This window comes from Oncorhynchus keta, chromosome 12 (genome assembly GCF_023373465.1).
Source record: "Oncorhynchus keta strain PuntledgeMale-10-30-2019 chromosome 12, Oket_V2, whole genome shotgun sequence".
NCBI lineage: Eukaryota > Metazoa > Chordata > Actinopteri > Salmoniformes > Salmonidae > Oncorhynchus > Oncorhynchus keta.
In genome coordinates, this window is record NC_068432.1 from 1432501 (window position 1) to 1454478 (window position 21978).

At 45.7% G+C, this 21978-nt stretch overlaps 1 protein-coding gene across 2 annotated transcripts in view; it reads right to left on the bottom strand.

The window, feature by feature from the left end:
* Positions 1 to 21978, bottom strand: part of LOC118390845 (serine/threonine-protein phosphatase 2A 55 kDa regulatory subunit B beta isoform) — a 114687-nt gene that overhangs the window by 40231 nt on the left and 52478 nt on the right. The window contains exon 1 of one of the 2 annotated variants that reach the window (XM_035781536.2): positions 20120 to 20716. The exons of the other annotated variant lie outside the window; for it this stretch is intronic. Coding sequence (XP_035637429.1) covers positions 20120 to 20189 — 70 coding nt within the window. The 5' untranslated portion in view covers positions 20190 to 20716. Of the gene's footprint in view, positions 1 to 20119; positions 20717 to 21978 lie in introns of those variants that run through there. 2 annotated transcript variants of the gene reach the window in all.

The following is a 21978-nucleotide window of genomic DNA, read 5'->3' on the forward strand; positions in this document are numbered from 1 at the left end:
CACACACTGTGTCTCTCTGATTGGCTGGATCACACACTGCTCTGTCATCTCACCATGAACACCAGCAGCTCCCTCAGAGCATGACATCATCACATGACAGGGTCTGCTTTCAAAGTAGGACCTGAGGCCAGTTTGGTCATTTGCCCGCATGCACGCACACACACCCTTCACGGCCATTAACAGAGGACTCCTGCAGTGTGCCGTTTCTGTCTGTTCTGCTCAGTGCCTCTCATTAGGTGTGTGTAGAGGTTGGCTCAGGGCATGTGTTCATTCCCAGCCCAATTCCATTTGAAGATCAGCAATTCGAGACCATAACTAGGCCACGTAATTTAATCTACATCCTCCAACGATTTCAATAAAATTCAGATCCAAAGGCCGATCTTAAAATATCATCAGAGATTTCATGCAGCCACCTCCTGGTGTTGTTGTGTGGAAGGCCAGAGGCAGGTGGTCATTAGAATATGCCCCGAAACCTATCACTCCACCCTCATGCCCATGCAAATGCTCTTTTGTCACAAAATGGACGGATCCTATGCTAATGCAGACAATAAAAACTGCGGCTTGACTATCTAAATCACACAAACTGTCCCCCCCTCCCCCACCCGCCTCCCCTTACACTGTACCGGGGCCAGAATGAGCTGAGGATTTTCTTTAGAAATAATGAATGTGGCCCCCGGGGCTGCTGGAATATTTATTTTCATAAATAAATCGGGGAGAGTGGCCAGGGGCTGTTTGGCTTGGCCCAGGCAGCTTACTGCAGCCCAGTCAATAACAGGCACTCCCCCAACCCCAGCTCAGTGCCCCCAACCCCAGTTCAGCACCCCGGCACTGAGGTACTAAGCTTATGAAACCATGGGCCTAGGGAAAATCTGTTTTGCGTGGAAGAATTAAATGGGTTGTTTCTTGTTGTCACGTTATACATTTGTATCATTTGTGAAATGCAACGCAACTGACATATAAGACAACTGCCCAATGAATGCTATATTTCACTTGGGGGGGTAGACTTCCAATACTTTTCTTTGAGGTGGAGGTTGAAAAATGCATTTAAAATGCTGCTCAATCAAATGATGCTGACGCAGGCTGGTTCGCTCCAGCAGAAAATTGCAGATCATATAGTGAAATGATAATGATGTTGAAAGAGGAGCGTTAAACAAGACCATTCATTCTTAATTGATCTCCAAATTCTATTCTAATGTCCACTGGGATTCTGAGCACTGCACTGCTTCCTCGTCAAAGTCAGTGAATACGTCTTGTTCCAGCAGCATATGAAATGTGAGTCTTTACACTGCATTGCTTTGGGTTTCTGATGACGCTGTAGATCTGGAAAATGTGCAGGCTGTGATTGAGCAGAAGAACAGCTGAATGGCAATGCTTTTTTTTACCTCCAATATGTTGCAGTGTACTGCATCTGTGTGTACAGGCCAGTATGTAACTATGTGTGCGTTTAGGCACAATCGCCCCCCAGTCTCTATGAGCGTGTGCACTGCACATCAGTGTATGAGGGACCTTTGCTGCAATGCAGATTGGCCAGCTGTCTTTGTTGCGGTCCCGAGGCAGCTCTGGAGCCATATATCACTGGTGGGGTTGACTGAAGCTGGAGCTGCACAGGCTGAAGTAGCAGGGCAAGGGCTGGGACTGGGGCAAGGGCTGGGGCAAGGGCTGGGGCAAGGGCTGGGGCATGGGCTGGGGCAAGAGCTGGGGCTGGGGAAAGGGCTGGGGCTGGGGAAAGGGCTGGGGCAAGGGCTGGGGCTGGGGAAAGGGCTGGGGAAAGGGCTGGGGCTGGGGCAAGGGCTGGGGAAAGGGCTGGGGAAAGGGCTGGGGAAAGGGCTGGGGCAAGGGCTGGGGCAAGGGCTGGGGCTGGGGAAAGGGCTGGGGAAAGGTCTGGGGCTGGGGCAAGGGCTGGGACAAGGGCTGGGGCTGGGGCAAGGGCTGGGGAAAGGGCTGGGGCAAGGGCTGGGGCAAGGTCTGAGGAAAGGGCTGGGGCTGGGGCAAGGGCTGGGGAAAGGGCTGGGGCTGGGGCAAGGGCTGGGGAAAGGGCTGGGGCTGGGGCAAGGGCTGGGGAAAGGGCTGGGGCTGGGGCAAGGGCTGGGGAAAGGGCTGGGGCTGGGGCCGGGGCTGGGCCCACATTGCAGCCACAGCCACATCCAGAGTCACAGGGCTAGGTGAACTCCTGCTTTCTTCTCCTTTTATACTTAAGCGATAAGGCACGAGGCGGTGTGGTACAAGGCCAATGTACCACGGTTAAGGGCTGTTCTTATGCACGACCCAACGCGGAGTGCCTGGATACAGCCCATAGTTGCGGTATGTTGGCCATACACCACAAACCCCGAGGTGCCTTATTGCTATTATAAACTGGTTACCAACGTAATTAGAGCAGAAAATATATATTTTTTTGTCATACCCGTGATATACGGTCTGATAGCAGCATTAGCAGGTCTCTGACGGACTCCCCATTGCTCTGTCTCTCTTTTGTTGGCTGCCAGCGCCTGAGCAGACAGTTTCTTCCCCCCGGGTATTGGTTGCGGATGCTGACGGGGGGGGATTGCTGTGTGTGAATAAAGGGTGTTTTTGCTGAGGCAGGTACTGTAGCTGTAACTCTCTGTTTCAACCACAGCAAATGATAGGAAAGAAGAGGGGAGGCGAGGAGAGGGCCTCAGACTCTACAGCACTCTGCAGAGTCACATAAATAACCTCCAGCAGTAGACTGGACATGCTTGGTGGAGCCAGCTCCCCCGTTACACTAACAGCCACTAACAACAGCCATGAGCTAATGGAACACGCATGTGACAAATACGTCTCGGGAACGTCATGGTGATACAAATTGCATTGCATTGCAACAACTGTAATCAAGACAGCAAGCCTCTTTGATTCTTGATTCTGTCCATTTCGTTAGTAAGCAACGTTCACTTGGGACGGAGCCACGAGCAAGAAGGCAGCATCACTCCCTGGCTGGAAATGGAACGTGGAACCAAGGCACATGTTTCTAACTGCAGGATCATGATGCGCTGTGCCCTCGCTCTCTCTGTTCCATTCTCTCAACCTCTGCCATCTGCTCAAAAGAAGATGGAGATCACCAGTTGACTGCACAGCATTGGATCAGAATCAACAGTTAGAGCAATTTCATAGGAGAGAGACAGCGAGGGAGAGAGAGACGGAGAGAGAGAGAGAGAGAGAGAGACATCTGGTCTATGATAATGAGCTCACATGTAATCTCTGCAGCAGGCAGCCCCTTCATATAAGCTGCCATCCCAGCACCATCTATGCACACACACACACACACACACACACACACACACACACACACACACACACACACACACACACACACACACACACACACACACACACACACACACACACACACACACACACACACACACACACGGTCTAAATTGCCCCACACATGAACATTTGTCTCCATTACAGGAGCATCTGGGACCCTCTACTTCTGTAATACACATTTTATTGCTGACATATGCCACAGGTTAGAGAGAACTGTGTGTGTGTGTTTTGTGTGTGTGTGTGATTTGTGTGTTTGTGTGTGTTTTGTGTTTTGTGTTTTGCGTGTGTGTGTGTGTGTGTGTGTGTGTGTTGCGATAGAGCTGTCTGGCACAGGAAGAGCCGCGGAGTGAACACAAGTGTCTCCAAGACGGCTGTAAGACGGATCACAGGGATCCCTCAGTGCCTCTGGCAGAATGTCACTGCTATGACAGCTGCTGATACCAGCCTGCCCATGCCAGTCAGCGTAGCACAGTCGGGGACCATGGTTCCCATCAGTACAGCATCCGTGTTTGGACCAACCCGTAAGCTTCCTGGATTCGTTTGGGTTGAAACGTTCAACGTCAACGAGTTAAGATATGTATCTGGAGCATGTGAGTGTGCAGGGCTGCAGGCCCTACTTTACTTTATTGCAGCACAGTACCCCATTAAAAGTGATGTGCCTTTGATTTCATATGCAATTCGGTTAGCTAGTAGCTACCCTCTCTCTACTACATCCACTACACCAAAGTGATAAGCGCTAATTATCTGTCAAGGAGGTCGATCGAGACAACAGAAAACATTCTCTAGTTTATTTATAATTGGACATGTAAATGCACCCTTAATATAGTGAATTGAGCAAACCAATCATTAGGAACACCTTCCTGATGTGGAGTTGCCCAATCCATGTCTCAATTGTCTCAAGGCTTAAAAATCCTTCTTTTAACTCATCTCCTCCCTTCAGCTACACTTTATTGAAGTGGCTTTAACGAGTGACATCAATAAGGGAGCATAGCTTTCACCTGGTCAGTCTATGTCATGGAAAGAGTCGGTGTGCTTAATGTTGTGTACACTCGGCGTATGTCTGAGGAGCTGCACCACTATAACCCAACGACATGGGCTACTAACAGTGCTGAGGAATGGGTTGGAATGGGACGTTTACCAGAGGGAAGAGACTCCACGGAGAGAGCGACAGCGTAATAAGTGTCTCCATGTGATCTACAACACTGTATACGCTATAGCAGCATCCAGCCATGCCGGGCTGAAGGGACGTTAATTCAGCAGTTCTTCTCCGCCTAGCCTAGCCGACACTATCTGTGCATCATTGGCTCTGCGACTGGCTTTGACTGCGGTTGGGAGTCCGGGAGCATTAGCATGGGAACTGAAATAAGAAGGTGAGTGGGTACCGTGCCACACAGTGCCCTGGGTACACTTGGCCGGCAGAGCAGAACTGCTGACTAGGTACTGATGTAATAGGGAGAATCCAGCCAAATGTACCACGACGTTTAATTAAATGATTTGTTTGGCCATGCCACGGTCTCTTTGTGTTCCTCTTCCCTTTCCTCGTTCATATTGACTGAATCTCAAAACTCCAACGACGGGTGATCTAATACGGTCAGGAATGATTATGTCCAGGAAACACGCACAATTGGCTGCGAACGAACTAACTAGCGCGAGAGTACACCGATTAGAGTGCCGAAATGTTTGCTCCCGTCTCGGTTTTTACAATGTCAATCCTTACATTCGTGGCTGCGAGAACACCATACTGGAGTAACAGACGAACATTTAGTGTCCCGTCTAAACGGAGATGGTCAACTGAGCCGTATAATGTAAAAGGTACACAAATATCAGTGTGCCAAAAGGGCTGAGCCTAAAAGCTGATTTCTCGCCTGTGTTAATGGGCCAGAAGCTAGTCTGTCTCAGTGTGAGCCTTTCACACCCATAAAACCCAGACCTATTCATGTAGCTGTAATAACCACTCAACCATATACAATGAGCAGAATGGGATAGGCACCATTTTGCTTAGACAGCTTTTATGAGGTGTGTTTTTGTGTGTGTGCGTCTATGTTTGCACGTGCGTGCTCGCGCATGTGTGCATGCGTGTTTGTGTTGTGAGACAGTTCCTGAGACAGGCACGGAGGCTGGAGAGAGAGAGAGATCAATAGGGTCGATTCAGAGACTCAGGGGGCAGACCTGATACTAGGACCAGTCATCAACAACAGAACTGCCTGCAGTCTGGCATCTCATTTCATAGAATCCACTGACTGAGGAAACGATTCCACTCTGGACCATTTCATCACCTGGCAATAACACGTGGCATTTTTCATCTTAATATCAAATCATTTCCGGGTAACAATTAAGTACCTTACTGTAATTGTTTTCAATGAAAATGATCAAAAATAACAATTCTTAGCACTTTCTCAAGCAATCATTTTTCTAAGACTGTATGGGAGTGGTCTGAGTGGGGAGGGGATAACTGAAAACTAGCTGTTATTGGCAGAGAGGTTTGGAACTCTTATTGGTCTATCAACTCATTTACGTGATGTCACCAGACAGGACAAAACTCCATCCCACCAAAACAGGCAGAAATTTCAGGCGGTCTTTTCAAATAGCCCTTACACTAAAACGGGCATTATCATACACTTCAACATTTTACAGTATTATTCCAAACTCATAGTATGGAAATATAAAACACAGGCAAATCTGTTTTTTGACTGCACTGGGCCTTTAAAAGTATTGATTGAAAAAAAAAATCCATGGAAAATGTGGCGATGAAATTGGTGTGGTGATTAAAGTGTCAGTATGTTTTAAAGCTGATCCAGGCCAGGCAGGGAATTTTAATCGAAACCTACGTCAGCAGCAGACAACCAGTCGGCAGTCCACTGACACTGGCAGCCAAACTGACATTGACAAGACTCTCTACCTTGGTATACTGCTCTATTGAAATCCTATAGATCAGCATACATTCAACGCAGAGGACTCCTGTTCTGTTTTCACAAACCTCCACTCCAGCCATGCATTCAAGTGTTTGATTTTCCTTTGGCAATGTGGTAAATACTTGGAACCCTACCCGTAGCCTGGCTTTGTTCTGGTACATTCTTTCTGTGTACCATAGGAGGCACCCCAAGAGGTTTGGGTTTGTGTGTGTTTACATGTGTGCCTTTTTAGCCTATACTATGGAACCGATGGAGAATATAGAGGTTATAAATAGCCTAGCCTCAGTATGGCTTCCTAATACCTCTAGGAAGCCAGAGTCTGGAGCACGAAGGCTTCCTGAAGGTATACAGCAGGGGCAGGCAACCCCTTTCCTGGAGTGCTGCAGGTTCTAACTACTAGGCACTTGGCCAACTGAGCTAATTGATCAGTTCAGCATTTGCCCAAATTCAACACACCTGGTCTTCTAGGTGGGTTAAATCAAAAACATGATGTACCCGTGGCACTCCAGAACCAGGGTTGCCAATCCCTGGGACATAGTATAAAACAGCCTACAGTGATCCGGCTCAAATTGGTGGCAATTCAAGCAGGTCCCAACCTATTAGCATCCTGCCAGCCTGGTTGAGAGATAAACAGATCGCTGTATCAGTTGTTGTCCACTGGGGCTGTGGCCGGCCCGTCATGCCATTTGGACAGGCAGGCGGACAGGTAGGCAGGCAGGCAGGTAGGCAGGCAGACAGGTAGGCAGGCAGCCTACTGTACACTGCTGACGGTGCTGGAGTGGGGGAGAGAAGCGTTGTGTATGTGGGAAGTGTTTCTGTACAGGGAGCGACTCAGAGGGGCTGCGGTAAAGTGCTGCAGGGCAGGGGGAGAGAGGGGGGAGTAAGGGGAGTTGGAACTAGAAAAAGAGGCATCAGCAATCTGCATTTAATGAGCGCACAAGAGAGGGTCGCAGTCCCTCTAACAGGATCCCTGGTTCCCCCTTGGTTCCCCTTCCACTCTCCTCCACCCTTCCTCTCCTCCACCCCATCCCCCTGTTCTGTTCTGCCACGCTGTTGTTAGATTAACTCAGGGTCAGGGGGTCTGAGGGGGAGATCCAGCCTCACTGCCAGAGAGGTAATCAGTAGAGACGGGTACTGAACAGTCTCCCCTTCTTACACAGACAGACACGCACACGCAGGCATGCATGCATGCACACACACACTGTAAATGTGGGCCTGATAGATTCCATTTGGAGGGGAGGGCTCGGGGATGGAACAATAGCATTCAATTCCACTGTATCAATATGTTAATGTGTTGCCCATTAGTGCAAATAGTCATAGCCACATTTGTTAATGTCAACAATTATGTCATTGCAAAATATGATGTGGGTACTGTGCAACACCTTTCTATGTCAATGCCTGGTCATACCACTTCCAGTTGCAAAAATAGAAAGAAAATCATTTTCAATCATCTGTTTCCCAATGCAATTGCACTCTACTACTTCAAATTCAAAGATCCTCCGTTTACCTCTCACAACTCCACAGCCCTGTTCTCGAATCACAATCACAACTCCACAGCCCTGTTCTCAAATCACAATCACAACTCTACGTACAGCCCTGTTCTCGAATCACAATCACAACTCCACAGCCCTGTTCTCGAATCACAATCACAACTCCACAGCCCTGTTCTCGAATCACAATCACAACTCCACAGAACCGGTTCTCGAATCACAATCACAACTCCACAGCCCTGTTCTCGAATCACAATCACAACTCCACAGCCCTGTTCTCAAATCACAATCACAACTCCACAGCCCTGTTCTCGAATCACAATCACAACTCCACAGCCCTGTTCTCGAATCACAATCACAACTCCACAGCCCTGTTCTCGAATCACAATCACAACTCCACAGCCCTGTTCTCGAATCACAATCACAACTCCACAGCCCTGTTCTCGAATCACAACTCCACAGCCCTGTTCTCGAATCACAATCACAACTCTACGTACAGCCCTGTTCTCTAATCACAATCACAACTCCACAGAACCGGTTCTCGAATCACAATCACAACTCCACAGCCCTGTTCTCGAATCACAATCACAACTCCACAGCCCTGTTCTCGAATCACAATCACAACTCCACAGCCCTGTTCTCAAATCACAATCACAACTCCACAGCCCTGTTCTCGAATCACAATCACAACTCCACAGCCCTGTTCTCAAATCACAATCACAACTCCACATCCCTGTTCTCAAATCACAATCACAAGCTTCTTTTTGGAGCACAGAAAAAAAATCACCCTATATACGAGCCATCTTAGAAGCTGTGTTTACTGGAAGAAAACCATTTTGAGGAGGGGGGGGGGGGTTGCTGGTTCTCATCACAGATGAACAGTAGCCTAATCCTCCCAGGGCAGAGGAAAAGAGAGCAGCGCTGCAGGCACACACTCCTCTTCCCTCACAGATAAGACAGACAATGGACAGACATGAAGGGACTCAGCAGCCTGTAAAGGCATGTATGTGTAGTCTCTCCGTCACTTCTTCATTAACCCTTAAAGGGGAGAACAGAAGGGATGACATCAACGTCCCTCTTAATACCATTTGCTTTGTGAGCAGCTTGGATGTTAAAGTATCTTTCACGGAATCTTGGTTCATTCTGAGCTCATCCATCTTGAAATGCTCAGCAATATGTATTACATACAGCAGCTAAGATTTCCATTGTATCACCAAGATGGCACACACCTAATGCATTGCACTGTCTTTGTGTCACAATTAGAGATCATGCCACCTAAAGTCTAGTACAGTTGCTGGAGGGTGGTGGGTAGTGGGCCGATATCCTGATGCAGAGGAACAACATAGCATTGTTTAGCTGGTCTTATATCACATGTTCTCTGGGACCTGGTAATGAGGCCTCCCTGGGTACTGGAGAGCTGATCTCCTTCCTCTGGATAAACAACAGGCATGTCAACAGACTCCTGACTATTGTTCAGTGGTGTTGTCACTGCAGGGTCAACAGGAGAGAGCCAGAGCCAGGCAGAGAGACTAGCGAAGGAACTCAGCGCCATCTACCATTACCTCAGCCCACCGCTACCACAGTCCCAAACAATGGCCTCTACCACCTCCCTAGTTCCTACATCCTGTAGGACTCCCCAGCCCTCAGAGGCTAACCCTGAGATTCCACCCAGGGCCAACTCGGGGTGTGGAGGGTTAGTAGAGACATTCTAGAACCTTTCACTAGGAAAACACAGCACAAACAGAAGGTGGATGTTCGGTGTTCGCTGTGTATGTTTGTCCTGGCTTCCTTACCATTGTTTACACAAGGAGACTCTTGATAAATGGAGAGCAGGGCCACGATAAGGGCAACAGCAGCCGCAGGAAAACAATAGCCTATCGATTGCAGACCGCATGGTTAAAACAGATGTGTATTTTAATAGAACCAGCATACAAGACAAACAAGCTGCAGGCAAACAAAAGAGGTTTACAGAATGAGTGGAATGTTGTTTGCTGGAAGGTTCGACCTGATCTTTTTGAGACAGCCCCAAAATACGACTAAAATCGCAGAGGTACCAGGAGTCCTACTGTAGCAGTAAGTAAAATACCCATTCTTGCCATAGATACAGGGGCAGTGTAGGGGCCAGAGTAGACAACGGCAGGAACCAATGAGGTCACAATTTGAGCCCAGTGCTTCAGCCTTTAGATTCGAGAGGTGAGGGGTGCAACTGGACTGATAGGAGGCGAGTTGAAAATGAACTGCTTTACTGCAAGGACGCCCAAAACCCACATGGGTGCTCACTGCTCACCCATGTGGTTTAATGCACATACCTCCACAGAGACACACCCTTAAATTAGCATCACCATTATGCTAATTCGCACTCTCTCTTGCACACACAAAGGGATTCCAGTGGGATTGGGGAGCTCACAGGCACACAAAGGCAAGCTCACAGAAGCATATGTAACCGGGATGGGGAGTCAAAACTCCTGGTTCTGCTCCAAAACATAGAACTGTTCAGAGCATCATTCTAACTCATCCGGGTCTAATCAAACCCAGGTATGAAAAACATCAGCATCTGGAATTGTAATCCTGGGAAACGCCACACACGGCTCAACTCAAAGCCATTTGAGTCTAATATACAAACAATCCATCCGACTTTTAATTTACTGCAGTTACTTTAGCGGTGGTAGTGTATTGGTTTGAAGCAACAATAAACAAGAATTGCTCACAATTCTAGGTCAGCCAGCTCCCTCAGCCGTTCTCTGAGCTTTATTTATCCACCTAACCCTCCGCCCTCCATCTCTTTCTCCTTCTCTCTGCTTCCTTCGAACTCCCAGCCCATCCATAAGGCAGCGGGCTCATTTGAGTAGTGTGGAGGCTGAAGGTGCGTCTCCCAGGACGACAGCATCCATCACAACAGTCCTGTACTGTTACTTCCTCTGCCTCCAGAGTGAAGAGAGAGATAGATGTGAGACCTGTCTCATTATAACTCTACCTGGCTGCTGCTAACACTGACTGGGAGATGAGGTGCCTGACTTGGCCCGAGGCCGGGCCATAGACCCAAGAGGATTGTCCCAGCGGCACTGCATAATGTTCCTTGTGAGTTATACAGAACCCACTGTACATCTTAGATGTTGACGACTTACTGAATGTTCAAGCGATGCCTTTTTCAAATGGAGTTGTATCCGTCGGTACTGATACGTGCAGGTCCCGAAACCCAGATGTATTTGCTCATCATAAACCGCGCACCCAAAGAAAGTAAACCAAAGTTCGATTATATAAAGGGACTCTAGGATTGATTGACTTTGGGAACGTTCTCCTTTTCCCGGTTTTGGTGCATCTACATTGCTTGTGAAGCGTCCACTCGGGGAGATAATGTACCTCCCGAGGGTAGTTTGAAGGATCTGTTGACAGGGCATAAACAGAGCCCTCTCAACCGGAGTAGTTGTGTGTGAAGGGCAATTTTAGTTAGTGCTTCATCCTTAGTCTGGCGTACCGTTTGCGTGGCCTTGTCCTAACTGAGTAAGACATTTTTGACCGGAGACTTTATTTGGCTTAGTAACGCGATCAACCTGTATAATAATGTCAAACTAATTCACGGCATTATGTACATTAATAAGAGTCACCGGGTTGGTTTCAGGTGGTGATTGATGGGGCTGTGATAAAGGTTTCCAGCGTCGTTAGCCTTTTTACCATTATGCCATTTCCGAAAGGCCAGCAATATGCTCACAGCTGCAGTGCATTCGGAAAGTATTCAGACCCCTTCACTTTTTCCACATTCTTTTATGTTACAGCCTTATTCTAAAATGTATTTACATTTTTATTTTTTACCTTCATCAATCTACACACAATATCCCACAATGACAAAGCAAAAACAGGTTAAGAAATGTATTAAAAATACAAAACTGAAATATTACATTTACATAAGTATTCAGACCCTTTAACTCATTACTTTGTTAATTGGCAGTGATTACAGCCTCAAGTCTTCTTGGGTAGGACGTTACAAGCTTGGCACACCTGTATTTGGGGAGTTTTTCCCATTCTTCCCTGCAGATCCTCTCAAGCTCTGTCTGGTTCAATACTTAAGGCGTGAAATGTACCCCATTTACACCTATTTCATGTCATCTACTGTTGCACAGCTATTTTCAGGTCTCTCCAGAGATGTTCGATCGGGTTCAAGTCCGGGCTCTGGCTGGGCCACAAGGACATTCAGAGACTTGTCCTGAAGCTACTCCTGCATTGTCTTGGCTGTGTGCTTAGGGTTGTTGTCCCGTGGAAAGGTGAATCTTTGCCCCAGTCTGAGTTCCTGAGCGCTCTGGAGCAGGTTTTCATCAAGGATCTCTCTTTACTTTACTCCATTCATCTTTCCCTCGATCCGGACTTGTCTCCCAGTCCCTGCCGCTGAAAAACATCCCCACAGCATGATGTTGCCACCACTATGCTTCACCATAGGGATGGTGCCAGGATACCTTAAGACGTGACGCCTTGGCATTCAGGCCAAAGAGTTCAATCTTCGTTTCATCAGACCAGAGAATCTTGTTTCTCATGGACTGAGACTCCTTTAGGTGCCTTTTGGCAAACTCCAAGCGGGCTGTCGTGTGCCTTTTACTGAGGAGTGGCTTCTGTCTGGCCATTCTACCATAAATACCTGATTGGCGGAGTGCTGCAGAGATGTCCTTCTGGAAGGTTCTCCCATCTCCACAGAGGAACTCTGGAGCTCTGTCAGAGTGACCATCAGGTTTTTTGCCACCTCCCTGACCAGGGCCCTTCTCCCCCGATTTCTCAGTTTAGCCGGGCGGTCAGCTCTAGGAAGAGTCTTGGTGGTTCCAAACTTCTTCCATTTATGAATGATGGAGGCCACTGTGTTCTTGGAGACCTTCAATGCTGCAGACATTTTTTGGAACACTTCCCCAGATCTTTGCCTCAACAGAATCGCGTCTCTGAGCTTTACGTACAATTCCTTCGACCTCTTGGCGTGGTTTTTCCTCTGACATGCACGGTCAACTGTGGGACCTTATATAGACCAGTGTGTCTAAATCATGTCCAATCAATTGAATTTACCACAGGTGGCCTCCAATCAAGTTGTAGAAACATCTCAAGGATGATCAATGGAAGCAGGAGGCACCTGAGCTTAATTTCGAGTCTCAGAGCAAAGGTCTGAATAATTATGTAAATAACGTTTTCTGTGTTTTATTTTTAATACATTTGCAAAAATGTCTAAAAGCCTGTTTCCACTTTGTCATTAAGGGGTATTGGGTGTAGATTGATGAGAAAAAAGGTTTTTGAATCCTTTCTAAATGCACTGTACATGCTTGTCCCTGTAACAGTAGCCCGTCTCCCTCCCTCTTCCACCTCCCACCCGTATCCATTTTGTGAGAATTGGGAGGTCCATAAATCTCTGTCCCTGTCAGTGTGCAGGGAGGGAGCCGATTGGGAGGGGAGGGGATGAGCCCTCTAAGAGGCTGAGATCTGATTAGAGAGGGCACAATCACCGCGTGACACCGCCTCACTCACACATCACCCAGTGTGTGCATTCATTTAGGACTAATCCACGCCATCAAATTCAAGCCCCATCTCACAGAAGGAAGATCCTCTCTCCCAAAGGTTTGCTGACGGAAAAGAGATCCCAGTGGTACTGTAGTGTTCCCTCTCCGAGAGACAACATAGATAGAGGTCCATGGACGTTATGTTAGCTCTGCTCTAACGCCCTGGTCTAATTACTGCTCTGGTCTCACTCTCATGTCATCAATCAAAATAACACAATGAGAGGGTTTTCCTCTTTTCTAGATTTTATAATGCCTTTTTTTTCTACATCAGCAGTTGTCACAAAGTGCTTTACAGTAACCCAGCCTAGACCCCAAAGAGCAAAGCAGAAGTGAGGGGATTGGGGACTAAAATGGTGAAAGGAAGATACACGATGCGTCTCTCACGGTATCATAAAATAGGTTAAAGTGCACAGTTTACGTTTAGTCTTTTCTTCTAGTGGAGGATGTTAACAGTAGTAACAGGCAGAGGTAAACACAACATGCATTAAAATACATTTTAATAATGTATTGAGTCATCAATTATTAATCTGAATGTCAAACAAGTAGCATCGGACCATCATGAGGAGAACAGCTTACCCCCTGGCCATTTCTATGAGTTCTTCCTGATTCCTATCGACATATTCCCTGCTCTAACTTGGACAGTGGATAGTGCACTTCAAAAAAAGTCCAAGTCAATTATATTCTAAGGAAACAGTACATCTAAGGAAACAGTACTGTTTCTAAGGAAACAGTACATCTAAGGAAACATCTGGGGATGAATAGCATTGCTGTTGTGATTCAAAGCTTTTCTCTTAAAAATGCACAGTTGTCTGCAGCTATCCACATCTCCCATAACTCTGGACAACCTCCCAGACAAAACAGACAAGAGTAGATGACAGTCATCTATCTACATGGGGTAAATTTCACACCTTAAGTATTGAATTTAAAATCAAATAAATCTTAAAACGTGAAAAATAGTGAATAATGTTTTTTTTTAAAAAGAGTGAAACAAATGAATGTAAAAATAAAATAAAAATGATATCAATAAGCAAAACAAAACAACTTGCAAGCAAATCATTTTAAATCGGGAGCAAAACTTGAATTTTAAAGCAGTAACAAATGATTTGAAAACTAATGCCAAAATAGTCCCGTTTTCTATTTAAATTCCTATCTATTAATTAATATGTGTACCTATCTAGTTACATGGTTTGTCATGAAAGGTATTATATAGATATGCTTCTAATGGAACACGCATGTGACAAACACGTCTCGCAACGTCATGGTGATACAAATTATAATAGCCAATCAGTGGCTATCCAATAATTATTGACACGTACAGTTTTTAAGTACGTTAGATTAGTTGGCTTGCTTAGTTGTTCGACTAGCTAGCCAAATAGAATGAATCGCCAGACTCTGCACGCCTGTCGCTAGCCACTGCCAGCCGTAGTGAAAGGTTTGCCCGTATGTTTTTACTAAACCAAGTGATGTCACGTCCGAATAGGCCTTTGTGATTTTAGAACCGTGACGAATGTCTCCAGTTAGCTAGCTAGCTACATCATTGTATTTAGGCCAGGGACTCGTATGTACACCACTTGGTGATGGAAAAGAGACCTGGAATGGAATGTACACCATCTGGAATGGAATTAATGGAATGGTATCAAACACATAGTTTCCATATTTTTGATACCATTCCATTAACTCCATTCCAGCCATTATTATGAGCCGTCCTCTCCTCATCAGCTGCCTGTGAACTGCCGGGCAAGAAGAGCATAGGGGAAATAGAATTAACAGTTGGTTGTTGGAAAATGTGAACTGAAAACTAATTTTGCATTAGTTTTCAAATAATTTGCTCTCGCTTTAAAATGATTTTGCTTGCAATTTGTTTATTTTTTTATCTCAACATCCATTATTTCACTTCTCCTCAAAAATATAACTTTAACATTTAGAACATTATTTTTCATGTTTACGAATTTTTGGATTTTTGAAAACACCCTACCCCATACACCTATTTCATGTCATCTACTTCATCATAGACTGAGATGACATGAGCAGTCTTTATAGAGGTAAAGAGGTTATGAATGCCATGTGTTTTAGTAGTAATGGTAAGATGGAGACAGCAGTCTGGTGGCCTTGAGATCCTCTCCTTTCCCTCCCATACAAATGCAGGCCGACCTTATAATAGGACACAGCCACAGACAGCAGACTGGGAGGATGGGGGGGGTTGTAAATATTCTTCTGATGGATGAGAGAGGACGGTACCTGAATTATTTACACTCTGTGGTCCTTGGGGAGAAAGCACACAGGGGTGTGGATTGGGGGGCTAAGCTCCTGGTGAGTAGGTGGAGGGGGTTGGGGGGCAAGGGTTTGGTAGTTTGTAGGTCAGTGGGTGAGGCAGGGTCATTCACTCGGAAACAGGCTTAACCTGGGTTCTTAGTGATGGAGGAGGGGGGTTATTGGCAGCCATCAGCCCCCCAGCCCTCATGCCCTTGAGAAGGTGCTAGAAACAGAGATAGTAGTAATATGCTGTTATGGAGGATACGTGGGGGAGGGGAGAACGTAATTTGTCTACATTGTTTTGCCTCAGAAATTGTATGATTTACTCATTATTCCCAATTAGATTGTGAGGAGTATTAAGAGACAATAATATGAGGAAAATCACTTCACCATTTGTCAATTGACTTTACACATTTTTCTTAGGAATCGCAAATAAATTGAAAATAGATTCATGTGAAGCAGGGTAAGCTAATATGAATATGAACAACATATTGGGTGAAACCCATTATTGAAAACGAATATCTAGCATTTCTTGACTGATATTTTTTTTTTTTTTAAGAATTCAGATGAACCTGAATAAAAATTATATATTATTTTACTCCAGCTGCTAACTTTCACCCGAGGCTCCTGTCTTCACCTCAGTACCTTCATACATCGAGGAGAAACGAGTGAGCTGTACTCCTCAGAGCCTGTAACATGTACGTTTCTGTGAAAGCCTTCCGTTCCCTCCAGGACATGCAGCACTGGGAAGACTGCAGAACCCTACAGTATAGATCTTACGGTTACCCATATAGTGAAACGAGCAGGGTACGCTTCCCTCTGAGACAATCCAACAACACTTTCAGTATAAAGAATGGCACTGGTTAAGCCCTCCTGGAAAGAGCAGTAGTCTGGCCGCTTAGAGGTGAAGCAGATTAAAGAGAGAGAAAATGTGTTGGTCCTGCCTGGCTTTCACATGAGAGAATGGGAGAGAAAATGTTGAGTTAAGCTTGTCTTATGTGTTGCATTTGTCTGACGCCAATGTCATCTGCCTATCTGGTGGTTCAGCTTAATCCTATATGGTTATTTCAGCTCTCTCTCTCTCCTCTCACTGCCCAGCCCCTGATCCATCCACGCATAAACTCAGCAAAAAAAGAAACGTCCCCTTTTTCAGGACCCTGTCTTTAAAAGATCATTCGTAAAAATCCAAATCACTTTGCAGATCTTCATTATAAAGGGTTTAAACACTGTTTCCCATGAACAATTAATGAGCACGCACCTGTGGAACGGTCGTTAATACACTAACAGCTTACAGACGGTAGGCAATTAAGGTCACAGTTATGAAAACTTAGGACACTAAAGAGGCCTTTCTACGGACTCTGAAAAACACCAAAAGAAAGATGCCCAGGGTCCCTGTTCGTCTGCATGAACGTGCCTTAGGCATGCTGAACGGAGGAATGAGGACTGCAGATGTGGGCAGGGCAATAAATTGCAATGTGGGCAAAAACCCACCGTCGCTGGACCAGACAGGACTGGCAAAAAGTGCTCTTCACTGACGAGTCAGGGTTTTGTCTCACCAGGGATGATGGTCGGATTCGCATCTATCGTCAAAGTAATGAGCGTTACACCGAGTCCTGTACTCTGGACCGGGATCGATTTGGAGGTGGAGGGTCCGTCTTGATCTGGGGCGGTGTGTCACAACATCATCGGACTGAGCTTGTTGTCATTGCAGGCAATCTCAACGCTGTGCGTTACAGGGAAAACATCCTCCTCCCTCATGTGGTACCCTTCCTGCAGTCTCATCCTGACATGACCCTCCAGCATGACAATGCCACCAGCCATACTGCTCGTTCTGTGCGTGATTTCCTGCAAGACAGGAACGTCAATGTTCTGCCATGGCCAGCGATGAGCCCGGATCTCAATCCCATTGAGCATGTCTGGGACCTGTTGGATCGGAGGGTGAGGGCTAGGGCCATTCCCCCCATAAATGTCTGGGAACTTGCAGGTGCCTTGGTGGAAGAGTGGGGTAACATCTCACAGCAAGAACTGGCACATCTGGTGCAGTCCATGAGGAGGAGATGTACTGCAGTACTTAATGCAGCTGATGGCCACACAGATACTGACTGTTACTTTTGATTTGTACCCCCCTTTGTTCGGGGACACATTATTCAATTTATGTTAGTCACATGTCTGTGGAACTTGTTCAGTTTATGTCTCAGTTGTTGAATCTTAGGTTCATACAAATATTTACACATGTTAAGTTTGCTGAAAATAAATGCAGTTGACAGTGAGAGGACGTTTCTTTTTTTTGCTGAGTTTATTTAGCTTTAGATAACAGAGGGGGCTGGGCTGTGCTGGGCTCAACATGATTGCGCTGCTTACTGTTGCCTAACTCTTGATATAGCCCTGAATCAATGAATCAGTCACATGCAAGACGGAAATCAACATGGAAAAGAGTAGAATCCTGCTTGTGCCTTTGCTTAGTGTTGCTATATTACATATTTCAGTATTGCATAGAGAACTAAACTTTAATTCTGAAAAAGCAAACAATCTGATTACCTGCACTACTCTGACACCAGCAACCCCAATGCTTTATTCCACTGCTATAGGCTACAGCACAGACCCTAAACAATACAGCATAACCAGCCATAGGGAAAGCAGGATGAATTGTCTATAAGAGTGCGTGTCCTTTACATTTACAACCAACTTATAGGATATTGAATTTTGAATGACATTTTTTTAATTTGAAACAATTACTATTAGCCAATTAAAAATGAAAATTAGTAGCCATAATGTCTCTCTAAATGAATTACTGCATCGTTATCAATAAATACTTAGGCTACTCATGTGGTTGATACGAAATGGTCAACATAATGCTGTATCTGTCGTTCTGCCCCTGAACAAGGCAGTTAACCCACTGTTCCTAGGCCGTCATTGAAAATAAGAATTTGTTCTTAACTGACTTACCTAATTAAATAAAGGTTTAAAAAAAATCAGGAAATCAGTCAATTGAAATAAATTCATTAGGCCCTAATCTAAAGAATTCACACGACTGGGCAGGGGTGCAGCATAGGCCCACCCACTGGGGAGCCAGGCACAGCCAATCAGAATGGGGTTTTCCCCACAAAATGACTTTATTACAGACAGAAATACTCCCCCTGTGTGTAATGATCATGCTGTTTAATCAGCTTCTTGATATGCCACACCTGTCAGGTGGATGGATTATCTTGGCAAAGGAGAAATTCTCACTAACAAGGATGTAAACAAATTTGTACACTAAAATTTGAAAGAAAAAGGTTTTCTGTGCATATTGAACATTTCTGGGATTTCTTATTTCAGCTCATGAAACATGGGACCAACACTTTACATGTTGCGTTTATAGTTTTGTTCAGTGTACTTTGGCCAGAGGGATAAACCTATTTCCCTGTGTGAACTCCCCGGGATAATCTCAATTGCGTCCTCCTCGTATTCTCTCTCCTCGTTTCCTTCCCTAAACACATTGGAGAAGGTCAAAGGGGAGGGTCCTCTGGCTTTCTCATCCAATGGGTTTTGAGAAGGAGGCGAGGAGAGAGAGGATAGAGGACACGAGGAGAATGGGATTTAGATTCTCCCACCGAGGCTCCTCTGACCCGCTTCTCATGCATCGGGATGTGCGTAGCTTCAGTGATTCATTCGGAATACACAGACATCCGTGACTGCATTGTGTATTCTCCAATATCTGACCTTCTCAATATATAATGCAACGGTATAAGCTAATGCCAGACATCCATTAATTCTACATAGCTTAACACTTTTTTTCTGAGCAAGAGACTGTAGAGACTCATAGCTATGACAACTCAGTATTGCCGCGGGAAGTAGTCGTGCTGATGCACCCCCTGATAAATCACAATAAATAAATACAATTATTTATATACATTTAAAAAAAATAGTTTACCAAATTAGTGCACTAGGCCTTTATTACTCCTGCATGAAAATAATCGTCAGCAGAGCGGGAGAACCCCCCCAAGGACCTTACATGTTCTGTTTCGAGGCGAATTGGCTCTGGCAGCCAACACAGCCAAAAAAACTCCATCTAAACGTGAATTGAATCTCAATTGCAGTACGGTTCGAGAAACATAAATCCCCCGACTTTCAAATCACATCAAAATTATTTCACAAACGCTAAATGTATACTGTTTTAACCGATTCTAACACAGTTGGAGCTGACAGTATTTTTTTATGTGACAACATGTTAGTGGCGTCCGTTTTCAGTTTGAAGACAGGTGTTCGGGGACGCAGATAAATAATTACCACAGGTACACCTCCTTCCTATGTGTTTGCCATAAATAAGCTCTGTAACATGGAAATATGGTCTTATGGGAACCCCAACCCTATAAACATGTAGTAATTTAACCTTTGTTTTTTATTAAATTATGTATTGCTTTTATGAACGATTTTTAGGCCTACGTTTCCAAAAGGCCTATGTTTCCAAAACCGTACCGTGCCGTGGCTCTCAACAAAACTCCCCCAGGGATAATATACTATCGTCAATAGGCGCTAAAGTTACGTACTTAGGTCTATATATGAGGTACCATAGAGCATGCTTTTGTAGAACAGTTGATGGCACACTGAGCTACTGGTCAGAAGGTAGAAGGTGGAAGATTCGAGCTACACTCCCTGCCTCCTTTCATTACAATACCTTCCGTTGCATAGTTGTGGTCCCGGAGGAAGCTGTTGTTTATTTTGCGGGTGTCGATTTCTTCATCCATTTGTGACACTTATTTTGTAAACCAGAAACAGAGAAACAAGTATCCATGGTCCTGAAACATCGCTTCAGCACAGGGTCTGCGCAAGCTGCGCGCTTTTCGTCATGATTAGACCCTTTCCAGAAATAAGAATGCGGAAAAGAGGCAGAAACCTCAACGTTTGCTCCTGAACGAATAAATAACCGTTCGAAACAATTTCATAGGAGGAAAAAGCCTGTCCCTTTCGAGACGACCGTTGAATCGTCGGTTGTCTGCCAATAATAGGCTCAGATTAAAGTGGCAGAAAACGAACTATAAAACTGACAGCAAGAAAATAGCTGCGCATTACGTCTCCATTGTCAGAGGCGCAATACAACAGTCCAGAAATCAGAGCAGGGTGTGTGAGCTTCTTATTTTGCTCCAGTCTGCTTGCATCGCAGCGTCCGTTTCCTCTTGGATCACCCCGTTTCGCCTCGACGTGTCGCTCTGCCGCCAAACCTCACCAGGTGCTTCACTGCCAGCCTGCTGTTGCCACTGCCCATTCGCGCATTGCGTTACTGGCTCCGCCCCGACAGCTTGCCTCTGTCGACCTGCGTCAGCATCACAAGTGATGTGTTCGCACATGCTGGGGCAGAGCGCAGGGAAGCGCCCTCATATCAGGGGGATACGGTGGTCACATATTTGTTTTTTGTTGATCAACAAACATACAATATATCGATGCCCTTCAAATCCTTTCTGATAATTGTTACCCTAAAAAGTGTGTGTGTGTGTGTGTGTGTGTGCCTGCCTGCCTGCCTGCTTGTGTCTCTGTGCCCACATTGTAATTTCCCCTAGTTGGGGTTGGGCATGGTGGTGTTGGTGGCTGTGGCTGTCAGAGACCTCCCCCCTACCCATCCTGCCCCTACATGTTAAATAATCTGTGCTGTAGGATCATGTTTTAACAGCCCACTGCCCTTCAGCTAGGTCTGGATAAATCACAGCCATTATTATCTCCATCCCCAAATGATGAAGGTCATTGATGCATGCCATGAAAATAAGTTCCATCCACCCCATTTATGACCAGTTGAATATTCCCCAATCCAATTGTCTCCGTTGTCATGGTTCTCCGTACCATGACAAACCATTCCCCTCAACCCCTAATCCTTTTAATAAGGAGATAGTCCTAACCAACCCCTGAATAATCTGGGTTCACATTCACTCTAAATGGTATAGAATCTGTCTTTGCCGTCATGGGGTTTGAGCAAACTGTTATGATAATTCTATTTGGGCGCTGAGGGGTATAAGCAACAGGAAGAGGGAATTAAAAAGGCATTGATTTTCTCCAGAATCACCACACTGGGATGTGCTCTATTACTGGGAGACTGCATTAGAGAGGCCTTCTGATGGATGACATTAACAGGCAGAGCTCATTGCTGTCCTAGGGAAGGAGGAGGGCTTAGATGTATTATTATTCTGTATGCAGACAGGCACACACACACACACACACACACACACACACACACACACACACACACACACACACACAAGGGGTTCTAAGGGGCTTGCAGAAAGACCATTTTATTCTGCAATGATACTGTAGGGGGTGGAAATAGCCTTGAGGAAGCCAAGACTGAGATCAATAATCTGACTGCTTTAATTAAAGCTTCTGCGTCCAGGACACACAACCATAGCAGCAGTCTGTTGACTGAAACCTCTCTCTACTGGCCTGTTCACTGTAAAATATACCACCGACCGACCAAACCCATTTCCAATCCAAAGCCTCTGTAATTATAGTGGTGATGGTTGAGAGAAACATACATTACATGACCAAAAG